The sequence below is a fragment of the Quercus lobata genome, chromosome 1, assembly GCF_001633185.2.
Source record: "Quercus lobata isolate SW786 chromosome 1, ValleyOak3.0 Primary Assembly, whole genome shotgun sequence".
Classification (NCBI taxonomy): Eukaryota; Viridiplantae; Streptophyta; class Magnoliopsida; order Fagales; family Fagaceae; genus Quercus; species Quercus lobata.
The window spans coordinates 50687596-50699961 of NC_044904.1; the positions used below are offsets into that span (position 1 = coordinate 50687596).

General features: G+C 36.7%; 1 protein-coding gene across 4 annotated transcripts in view; it reads right to left on the reverse strand.

Annotated features, from left to right (window-relative positions):
- Positions 1-12366, reverse strand: part of LOC115991848 (sterol 3-beta-glucosyltransferase UGT80A2-like) — a 46118-nt gene that overhangs the window by 7934 nt on the left and 25818 nt on the right. For 2 of the 4 annotated variants that reach the window (XM_031115805.1, XM_031115798.1), the window contains 2 exons: positions 2182-2229; positions 1952-2101 (listed from right to left, as the gene is read on the reverse strand). In XM_031115805.1, the coding sequence (XP_030971665.1) occupies positions 1952-2101; positions 2182-2229 (198 nt within the window). Of the gene's footprint in view, positions 1-1951; positions 2102-2181; positions 2230-2789; positions 3037-12366 lie in introns of those variants that run through there. The other 2 variants (XR_004092350.1, XM_031115817.1) reach the window with 2 other exon arrangements.

Below are 12366 nucleotides of genomic sequence, written 5' to 3' on the forward strand. Positions count from 1 at the left end.
GATGTGGAGTATGATCTTCTGCTTGTTTGGTATTTGTTGGGTGATACTTCACAAAGGGTAGCAGATTTGTTGGATTGTTGGTCTTGCAATTTCAGGTGACATCGTAATATAGTTATTTGGAGGATTGTGCTGCACTGTTTGATGTGGTGTATCTGGCGGGAACAGAATTCGAGAAGCTTTGAGGATCACAAATGGTCCATTCTTGAGTTTAAGTCTTTTTTCTTTTCTACTCTTCTCGAATGGTGTTTGGTTTTACCTTCTTTTTCTTGTATTTCCCTTCCTGGGTTGCTTGATCATTGTACTTTGGTGTCTTGATGTTTTTGCCTCTTTCATACATTTCCTATGTACAGGGCTGTGTTCTTTCAATAAACTTTTTAGTTACTTATCAAAAATAACTTTAGCAATCTGATGTGAATCTAGAATCAACACAGTACAATACAAATACAACAATCAAAAGAGAAATGGAATTCTAGACAAAGCCTTCGAAGGGAAAAAGGCAAGTGATAGTGAATGGGTGAGGACCAAGATGCAAGTGATTTCGAAGGCTTAAATGGTCTCTAAGGCAATGATGAAGGGATCACACGGGTTGACAACAGATAGGGACAACGAGGTCTTGAAAGACAGTGAAGTTGTGTAAGGCTGTCTTTGGAGAGAGAGAGAGAGTATGAAAATCATATGGAAATTTAAAAATATAAGGATTTTCTCCAATGAAAATCATGTGTCTAGATAGATGGGTTTACTGGTCAATTGGGTCAAATTATTGGGTAATTTCTTATAAAACCTGAGACCTGTTTGACATCGAATTAATTATGAAGGAAAACCCTGATTTTGACCATCCACTCAGTCAAAACTGCCTACGACCTATTGGATCAAACCAAGTTGATAGGGTGGGTTGGTTCTTTCAAATATTTGCTCAATTCTAATAGAAGATAGTGATGTTATGGAAAAATCTTAACCGTTAATTCAACCATGAATGGTTAGGATTTTAAGGTTGAGTTACCATAGGAACTCTAGAAGATCTGTATCAATTTTTACATGCATTTACCAATTTAATATCGAAGACAATAATCACTTACGACATGTTAATAATTATTTAAGCTAGCATTAAAGATGACTTCTATCATGTCATTTATTTAAATATTATTTAATCTTAATCATACAAGTTAAGGTAAGATTTCTATTCTATAGCTAGTAGAAAAATACATTTCTAATTTAAACAACATTGTTTTACCATATGCATTTCCAAAGAGGCAATCAAATTATAAAGGAGATGCTAATTGAACCCAATTACCTTGATGCCTTATTGGTAATTAACCTTAGGTGGAAAATAGGGAAACTATTTACAGGAATATAAAAAGATAATTGGCACTTTAATTAATTACAATAATTAAATATTTGTGGCTTCAATTAAATGACATAATTAAATATTTGTGAATTTACTCGAGCAAGACGTTCATATTCTTACTCATATTAATATTAACAAAATACTTTTCCTAATTTCTTTCTATTTAGTGAGGTGTAATATAATTTAAACTAATAATTCCCTAAATCTTTATACAAAACAATGAGTATTATAAATAATTCATAAGAAAAAAGTATCCAAATAATTTTAAAATAAACCATAATATACTAATGCATGGGACATCAATTAGTTGCAATAAAATTAAAAATAAAAACTAGTATCCCTTTCCATGAACTAAAGTATCCGTGCATGTCCTTTTCAAGAGAATTTATCAGCTTCAAGTCTAACTAAAAAGATAAATATTTCTACTTTTAAGGCATAAAAATAATCTAGAATCCCTTCCATTAACTTAAGTATCAGTGCATGCCCTTTCAAGAAAATTTAGCATCTTCAAGTCTAACCAACAAGACAGCTATTTCTACTTAAGGCATATACATAACAACATGACTCACTTAGACAACAAAATTAAGATAGGATGTTAACGGCTACCTCAGGATCTAGCATGGAGTTAATAGCATCAACCAACTTTTCACGTGAAAATTCATCAATTGGGATAGGTGCAGGACCTACTCCTCGGGCATGAACCCGCTCTCCCCAGAATGGTTGATCACCAAAGAATGGGACAACGGCTGTTGGACACTAAATAGCAGAGAAGACCAACATAAGCAACTGAAACAATCACAAGACTATGAATCTCCTAGAATAGCAGAATTAGTTACCGCAGCTTTAAGGCCAGCAGCAGTTGTTCCAGCACCCCCATGATGCACCTACGTAATCATTTACCAAACAATAGGTGATTAAATATGAATCTAAAACATATATTGACAATAATATATCCTAAAAAGGTATCATCTTTGGCAAGGAGCTCTGTTCACTCAACATAAATCTTTGGTTATGTTTTAGTCATATGATTCATTTTCTGTCTGATTAGGATTCTTGCTATCTTTCTGAGTTACTATGGTACAATCTCTATTACATTAACCTTTTCTAGTACATAGCACACAAACGAATTCCATAATGAATGTAACCAACCACGCTATCAAGTGACTGTCAAGCAAATGAAAAAAAGAACAGCAAAGAAAAGTAGAATAGGGAACACACTCAGTAAATATCAAACTTTCAGTCATATGATGAGAGAAATAAACTTTTCATGATGTCAAAAAAAGCAGCCTTAACCACACCATCAAGCATCCTTCTAGTAACCAGATGAACCAAACGCATCACAACTTCAATTTGCAATTCTAATATTGTTGGCAACCATCAAAATGAAAGTGTTAAGTAGTTAGAAAGTGGATCAAAAATGTACATGAAGCTCTCTAACAACCACCTTGCAATCATTGTCAACCAAGTATGAGCCATGTTGGGAACCATCAAACCCATAAGTTTAAGCAGTTAGGAAGTGAACCAACAATATATGCGAAGCTCTCCAACCATGCCATAATCTACTTAACTTCCTTGCTTGTTTCTAAAGTGTCAATATACCAAAGCTGTATGGTTGGGTAATGACTTGAACTTGAGTTGATTCTCTTAACCCCTGTAATATGCATAATCTTCTGTAAACAAGTCCTTTTAATCTGAGCAGAAAATGAGGTTTTCAGCTGTAAGTCACCTATATTAGAAACAAACTATATATCCAAAAAAAGAGTAGAAACAAACTAACATTTAAAGGTAAGAATTTGGACCCAATAACGAATAGTAAATGGCTGTTTTGAAGTTACACAGCAGTTATTGAGGAGGAGCACAAGTAGGCACTTCAGCATCATAAAAAACATGATACTGTTAGAAATTTCATGTGTGAGCAGCTTGATTAGTTGAGTAGTGAAGTCCCACATTAGATACTAATGAGAAGAATAAGCGGTTAATATAATATAGTTGAGCTCATAGCCATTGGCTTAAGCTTTTCAGTTAAGTGTTGTCCTTATATGTTATATTAACTAATCAGTTGGAGTCTCCCTAATATGTTCTCTCCCCCAACAATTGGCATCAAAGCCGATGGTTCGTGGGCAAGTATTCGGTAGTAGAGGTCCCACCAAGTAGAGCTAGAAGACTCATGTTCGCTCCACCAATGGTTGAGTAAAAAGGTTCTACTAAGTATGTTGGTGGCTCCCATCAATGTGCAAGGATGACTCCCATGTTCACCCCACTTATGGTTGAGTAAAGGGCACACCATTGGTGACGGTGATGCATCACATTTGGATTGTAAAGAAAAAAAGGCTTCCCAAACACAACTCCACATCACATAATCAAAACTACAATATATGTAGCAAACGATCCAGCGTTTCCTTTTCCCCCTTTGTCGACACAAGCATCAACAATCTACCAATATGATTTCTTGATTTCAGAGATTATTATTGTTCAGGATCTTTCCCCCACCTCTGTCCACAGAAAGATCCAAATTTGCTTACCTCCAGCCATCCCAAACTGGCAGGTCCTTTTGATGGTAGAAGGGGACAAGTGTAAAAACAGAAATAGGGAGGAATCACTTTTGTGTCTAAGAATATAAAGGGAAAAAGAATTTTTGATGGCTGCCATACTAAACTTGCAGGAGCATCCAATACCAAAACAAAGAAGGCACCAGTAGTTTATTTTCTTTAGCCCATAGTTATAACCATATTTATAACCAGACTAGTCTTTTATTTCTCAATGTTAGGTTTTATTTATTATTATGCTGAGAAGCATGGACAAAAACACGAAATGAGACACAGTGACATAACAATTCTTGAAAAATTACAAGACGACACAATGGGGGTACAACAATTAATTAATTTATTAGTAGATAACTTTATATTTTATTTATTTACAGGCATATATTAAATTTATTCTATCTTTTTTAATAACTATCTATCAAAATATTTAAACACATTGTGGACACGCATGCAGGAGTGTCCTTGGCATGTAGGATTGTCCATCCACCTGCAAAATCCGACCCACTGGCTCAACCCAAACCAACATGATGTGTTGCAAATGCCTATGGCAATCAACAGCGAGTGGAGCTCTTCAAAACCAAATGCACTCAGGTCAAGTGGCGAGTTTTGCACATAGAAATCCAACAAAATTGACCCACTCTGATGGAGACACTCCAGGTTTTACGATTTCCACCCTGATGCCCCATTGTCGGTTTTTAAGACATCTGACTTTGACCCGTGGAAGTCTGAATGATCAAGCTCCAACTTCTTCATAGTTGACAGGGGGTTCCATTTTCTCCTATCCAATGAGGCTGGGTTGAGTCTCAAACTAATCCACTTGATCAGCAGACACTTGTCCACTACTACCGTGTCTGACATGGACTAGCTAAGGGTTTAGGGGTATCTATACTCTATACTGCTTAGTTATAATGTCTTTAGTATTTTGAAGACCAGAAAATGATCCTCACCATTTGAAGTAGATTCATTTCATGATTCAAAGTGAATATTACAAACCTCATCATTTGAAATTTTAAAAGGCATGGCACTCTATACGTTGTTAGATCCAAAACATAAAATGTTAATCGTGAAATGGAGAAGATCTTGTTTTCTATGTGACTAACATGTGACTTTTTAATGAAATTTGATGGTTAGTATTTAAATATTACATATTAGATGAAGGGCTAGGGTTCTAGAGTTACTAAATGCTATAATAAATAGCCCCTTTTGAATCGTACGCAACCCTCTCTTATCTAATTTATGAAATTTCAAATTTGAATATTTCTTAAGTAACTAATATTTAATTATTCCAACTTCAATCCTATTATCTTATTCTTTTACTTTAATCTTGATTGTTGCTAGAATGTCTTTGTAAACCCTTCTTCTACACCAAACATAAGTTCTCTAACTGCACCAAGTGATATCCAAGCCAAAGATCCTGGGTCTAAGCCATAAAATTCAGATTTGAGTCAAACGTCCCTACCTTAAGCTATGGTTGCTCATGGTAGAAGTCATGGGGCAGATAAAATCAAGGTCGGAAGACAAAGATGGCTGAGGTAAGGTATATGATTAATGATTTGTCGTGAGTTATACAAGTTCTTCTACGATTGAAACCAGTAGGAACCTGTATGCAAAATCTAGAAGGCAATTGCAAACCTTGGGACATACCAAAAATGTGGTCTTCAAAATGAGAATGTGTTAGGAGTCTAAGTGTAATAGTTTACTGATGTACTGAAAGATTGGTGTATTACATTGTATGTTAGGATTGCTGGCATGTGCTGGTATGTTAGTTGGAATGTCAGTTAGTTTGTTAGTTTTGGAGGGAAGGGGTACTCTTGTATATAAAACTGATAAGGATCATAATGAGAAATATCCAGAAAAGTTAACCCATTTGCTCTTATCTCTTCTCTCTCAATTCTCTCAACTCAGGAGGCTAGTCACCCTCAAAATTACTGTTTTTCTTCTCTCTTCTAAATTCTGATTAGCCAAGAACCTAACAATTGGTATCAGAGCCCTCTTTCCTGCACCATGACTAAAACCAATTCTTCATCTTACATCAATGAATCCATCTCCAATCTCAAAACCACCACTGACCACCATGCCCATTCTTTACAAGAAATTACTCAACAGCTAAATGCTAATACCCAGCAGTTGAATGCCATTAGTATTGCTCTGCAAAAACTCACTAAAGCTGAAGAAAAGAGACAACAACAATCTATGTCTCCAAAATCCCCAATATCAAAAGCTGTTACTCTGCCACTTTCAAATCTGTCAAAGAGTGTGAGACTTGATTTTCCTCGATTCAAAGGGGATGATCCTGCATCTTGCATATACAAAGCCAACCAGTATTTCGGTTTCTACCAAGCCCCATGCAATGAGAGGGCTGTTAATGGCTTCTTTCCACATGGATGAAGATGCCCTGGTGTGGTTTCAAGACAATGATGAAATAGGGGTGTTTGCAACTTGGGAAGGTTTTGTGGAAGTGTTATTAAGAAAATTTGGGAATACTGCATATGAAGATCCTATGGAATCACTTACAAGATTGAGGCAAACAACCAATGTTGTGGTTCATAAAGGGAAATTTAAAGCTCTATCGAATAGAATTAGGGGCTTGTCTGACAATCACAAGTTAAGTTGTTTTCTTAGTGGTCTTAAGGATGAGGTGAGGTTGCCTGTGAAGATGCTAAATCCCAAGAACCTTAATGAAGCCTTTGGATTAGCTAAAATCCAAGAAGAGTACTTGAATAGTAGCTGCAAAAGTCAGAGGTCTTCAATTGACTATTCTAAGCCTTCAATTTTGGGTCCAAAGCCTGAGGTTAAGTTGGAATCCAGATTTAGGCTTCCCTTGCAAAGGTTATTACCTGCTCAAATGGAGAAAAGGAGAAAGAAGGGTCTTTGTTTCAACTGTGATGAGAAGTTCTAGCTTGGTCATCAATGTAAGTCTGCTAAGCTTTTCCTGTTAGAGGGTCTTTGTCCTTTTCAAGAACCTACTTTGTTACAATTAGATGTGGATAAATCTGATGTTAATAAGTCTGAACCTAAAATGACAGAAGCTAAGATCACACTTTATGCTCTTTTGGGTAGTCCCTCACCTAGTACAATGAGAATTAAGGGAAAAATTAATGGACATTGGTTTATTATCTTCATTGACACTAGGAGTACTCACAATCTTATAGATGCTGCTATGGTCTCTGTTTTACATTTGCCATTAGATTCTTCTTAACATTTAAGGTGAAAGTGGCTAATGGTGCTTCAATTAGAAAAAAACGTGTCTGCTCAAATGTAAAAGTTGCTATGCAAGGTCGGGTTTTTGCAGTAGACTTGAATGCATTGGCCTTGGGTGACTATGAATTGGTCTTAGGTACTCAATGGCTCAAAACCCTTGGTCTAATCCAATGGGATTTTTTGGAAATGTCTATGGTGTTCCAACATTTCAATACTACTGTGAGATTAGTGGGTTTGCAGCCTACTGGTTTGACCCTTCAAGAAGGAACTCAATTCTTTAAACCACCTGTGAAAAAGGGTCTCATGTTGCAGATTGTCTCTTTAGCCACCACCAGTTCTTCACAGTGTGCACCAAAAATTGAGGAGTTACTGACTGAATTTTCTACTATTTTTGAGACACCTACTAGTTTACCTCCTTGTAGAGGTCATGAGCACCAGATTATTTTAAAGGAAGGCATTGCACCTGTGTGTCAAAAACCCAATAGGTTCAAAAAACTGAGATTGAGAAGATTGTCAATAAACTATTGGAGGTTGGGTCTATAAGGCATAGCTAGAGTCCTTTTTCTTCCCCAGTGTTGTTGGTTAGGAAAGCAGATGGTTCTTGGCGTATGTGCATTGACTATAGAGCTCTAAACCAGGCTACAATCAAGGACAAGTTCCCAATCCTAGTTGTTGATGAGCTACTTGATGAATTAGCTGGTTCTAGCATTTTTTCTAAGCTAGATTTGAGGTCTGGTTATCACCAGATTCGAATGAAGAAAGAGGATATTTCTAAAACTGCTTTTGGAACCCATGAGGGTCACTATGAATTCTTAGTTATGCCATTTGGCTTGACCAATGCGCCATCTACATTCCAAGCCATAATGATGATGTTTGCAGGCCTTACTTAAGTAAATTTGTGTTGGTTTTCTTTGATGACATTCTGATTTTCAGCAATAGCTTGGAGCCTAGGAAGCACAAGTGCGGATTCAGGTTCGGGTGCGGGTGCGAGTATAGTGTGGCGAATCGGCATTTTTTGAAAAAGTAAAGTGCGGGTGCGGCAGAATACGTTTATTAATAAATTATTAAATATATTTTTATTGATATTTTTTATATATTATTAAGCATACTTTTTCATATAATGGTAAACATATACCAATTTTTTTTTCCTTTAAAGTAGAGTCAAAACAGTGTGTTTTGCCCAATGTTATCAATACCGTTTCGGAACTCATTTCGGTTTGTCCATTAGAATGGTATATTTCGATACCAGTTTATTTCAGCATACCATTTTGGGATTACCAGGATTACTACTACTAATAATAATAATAATAATAATTTTAATATAGTCTTTTTAAAATCATAAATAAAGTGGAATTATTATTATAAAATATTTATTTATGGTTTTTCTTTTAAAGATAAAAATAAAAATTTGTTTAATTGTTTAAGTAACCTTCCCAGAAGGTTCTGCAACCTACTTTTTCCCATTTCCCAACCCACCCACATGAAACTGTGAAAGCATTTTATCAAATATCAAATCACCTACTCCAATTGTAACTTTATTTCCTTTTGTCTTTGTGCTCTCTTGAATCTCTTTGCACTGTATCTCAAAGCTCCTTCTCCAGGTTCTCCTCTTATTCTCATCTTCTCTTTTTTTTTTCTTTTTTTCTTTTTTCCTTTCACAAAGTCATACTACTTCTGCTCCATTAGTCCACGTTGATCTTCATTTTTTTTTTCACCTTCTCTGTTCTACTAACGATGAGACTTGATAGCGTCAAGACTTGCCGAAATTTTTTACTTTTAAAAAAAAAAAAAAAACACTTATTTCAGCCCGTTTCATTTTCCGATTCGGCCTGTTTCAGACCGAATCAGCCCGTATCGAAAAACAAAAAAAAAAAGGATTTGTAACAGACGCAGGTGCAGCCGCATCGACGGCCGCACAGCGCCTCCATGAGTGTTGGACGCAGGTGCGCCACCCCTGGAGGCGCACTCATGCTTTCCAGCTTGGAGCTGCACCTTCAGCATCTTAGAGTTGTTCTCAGCTTGTTATTGCAGCATCAATTATATGCCAAAAGGAGCAAATGTGTTTTTGGTATTTCTGAGGTAGAGTATCTTGGCCATATCATTTCTGGTCAGGGTGTGAGTGCTGACCCCTGGAAGACTTTTGCTATGCAGGCATGGCCTTCTCCAAAAACTGTTAAGGCTTTAAAGGATTTTTAGCCCTTATAGGTTACTAGGAAATTCATCCAACATTATGGCCAGATAGCTGCTCCCTTGACTGCCCTGTTGAAGAAAAATGCCTTTGCTTGGTCCCCTCAAGCTGAAGAATCATTTCAGAAACTCAAAACTGCAGTGTGTTATCCTCCTGTCTTGGCTTTGCCTAATTTCACTAAGCCCCTTACAATCGAATCTGATGCTTCAGGTTTGGGTTTAGGGGCTGTTCTGATGCAAGATCAAAAGATCAAAGGCTAATTGCTTTCCACAGTCAGCTTTTGAAGGGCAAAGCTTTGCATCTATCTACCTATGAAAAAGAACTTCTAGCTTTGGTTACTGCTGTGCACAAATGGAGGCCATACTTGTTGGGTAGGCCATTTATCATAAAAACTGATCAACAAAGCTTAAAGTATTATTTTGGAGCAACGAATTGCTACTCCAGCTCAGCAAAAAAGGTTGGCTAAGCTCTTGGGCTAGAAGCGAGCCCATAAGTTTTACTAGCTAGAAGCGAGCCCAAAGGGCTCTACTTTAGAAAGGTTCCCTATGTTGCAAGGTCGGTTTGGTCGTCATTGAAATGGACATATATGGATGGTTGTTCCCCATTGTTTGATGAGGTGCCTTTTGCGGGAAATAAAAAACAAGTGCTTTGAAGATAACAAGAGATCCATGCCAAACCTCGAGTTATTCTTCTTTAGAACCATATTGGATTGGTTGTCAGCTTTGACAAACCAATTCTTATCTTCAATTCTTGATTTATGTAATTTTTGTACTTGATTTGTTTACCCTATTCGTTTCCTATGTGTTTGGGTGTCTCTTTTTTTATATCAACAAATCTTAATCACTTATCAAAAAAAAGGTTCCCTATGTTATGCCCTTTGATTTCACTTAGTTTCAACCTACGCTACAAATTGCTTCGGCACAAAATAGGAAACAGTCTCTCCAACGCTTAAAAGAAATTTCATGTTAATTAAATAAGATTGAGACTTTGGATAGGAAAGAATGGTAGAGAAGATTTAATCTTCTCTCCAATTCTTTTTTTTTTTAACCATAAAAAATAAAATAAAAAAGAATGGGAGAGAAGATTAAATGTGGCCAACCCAAATTTAGTTTGTTAAGGATCTATAGCCAAACCCAAAGCTTTGAAACTATGCAATGAGGGCCAGATAAGTAATTTTATGCAACCCCTGCAATTTGACAAGATTTTCAGCAATTGAGTTGTCTAAAAATTTTAGGAAATTTTGAATTTCTTCAATTATGAATCTATTTGGATCTATGTGTCTTTCTTTTACAAGTCAAATCTGGAATCCCAAAGCTACTAACAAAAGAAAGAGCCCTCATATATTAGTAACCCAAAAGAATACAAAGATTTTGATTTTAATGAATATTGTTTTTGTTATGAGTAATAGGGACAAAACAGTAATATCATGTACTTTATATATAAATAATATTTTATGTGTTAGGGTTGACTAATCAAACCCTAAAACACTTTCACAGTAAACAACATGGTATCAGAGCCACCAAGCCGCCACTGCCGTTAACCCTCCAACCACCACCCACCGATATTGTTGTCGCCGGCAACCATATCCTTACTCGCTAGCTCCGACAACCCTAATAGAGACTCCAACGATCTCGATTTAGTGGCTGAAGAAGTTGTCCAGCGCCGGTGACCCTCTCTCCGGTCTCGCGACACCAAATCGACGTCGCCTGATCGCAAGAGAGGTAGGGTTTTACTCGCCCTCCTCCGGCGACCATCCTAGCTTACTCGCCGGTCCTCGCACTGCCACTCCTGCACCCTAGTGCCGTCGCCGGAGTTTTTCAGTTGAGGGTTTCAACAATGGTCTGATTTTCTTCTCTTCTTCAATACGTTCTCTACGTATCTGTTCAGGCAGCCTTAGGTTGATGTTTAGTGGTGGATTGGGCAATTTTTTTTTTGGTGTTGGTATGGATTTGTTGCTGCCTTGTTTTTTGGAATAGTTTGGTGTTGATTCATTGATAGATGAGTTACTGTTGACGTGGCTGATTGGTTGAAGTACATTGGTTGCTAGTTGGAGTTTGTTTTAATTCAGTCCAGCTTATTTCTTTAGTGTTAGTTTGTTCTTCAGATTGCTATTATGGAGTCCAAAGACAGTGCTCAGCCCCCTAATTATTTCTTATCTCCTGATATGTTATCAATTACCTCCATTCGTCTAAATGGTAGTAATTATACTCAGTGGGCACAGGCAGTTGAAGTCTTTCTTCTTGGTAGAAAGAAGTTTGATTACGTGATTAAGGAACCTCCTGTACCTACAGACCCTAAATTTGCTGATTGGAGAGCCGAAGATGCACAAATTAGGAGTTGTTTGTGGAATAGCATGGAGTCTAAGATCAGTTGTAGAGTCCAGATTGCTGATATGTTTACTAAAGCTTTAAGTAAGACTCGTTTGGGTTTATTATGTAACAAGCTAGGATTGTATGATATATACTCTCCAGCTTGAGGGGGAGTGTTATGAGTAATAGGGGCAAAACAGTAATATCATGTACTTTATATATAAATAATATTTTATGTGTTAGGGTTGACTAATCAAACCCTAAAACACTTTCATAGTAAACAACAGTTTTATTTGAATTTTGAGGCAAGAGTGCCTGGCGCACTATTACTCTTTAGATGGCCATTCAAAAAACCCCACAGCAACAAACAAATTCTTTGTTGCCTTCTTGCAATTCCAAATTAAGCCATTCTCCTAACCTATAAAAAATCCCTCCCATATATGTTTGCTACCTGTTAACCACAATATTGACCATCAAACAGGGCATAAAATTCCTAATTTTGCTGCTGTACAAAATTTCTACAACTTGTTATACTCTGTTTCAGCCACCAAAATTCAAACCTTTCAAACCTTTATCAATCTAAAAACCCGAATCACTTCACTCACTATAACAATTACCAAGATTATAAATTTTCTTATCCTAAAGCCCACTAGAAGGACATGTAGATAGATTCCTCATCCTGTCTTACATCATCACATTTCTTGTGCACAAGGACAATGTAGTAACACATGATCAACCGAATCACCACTCCACTTCCTCAAATTAAAGGTAGTGAAATCA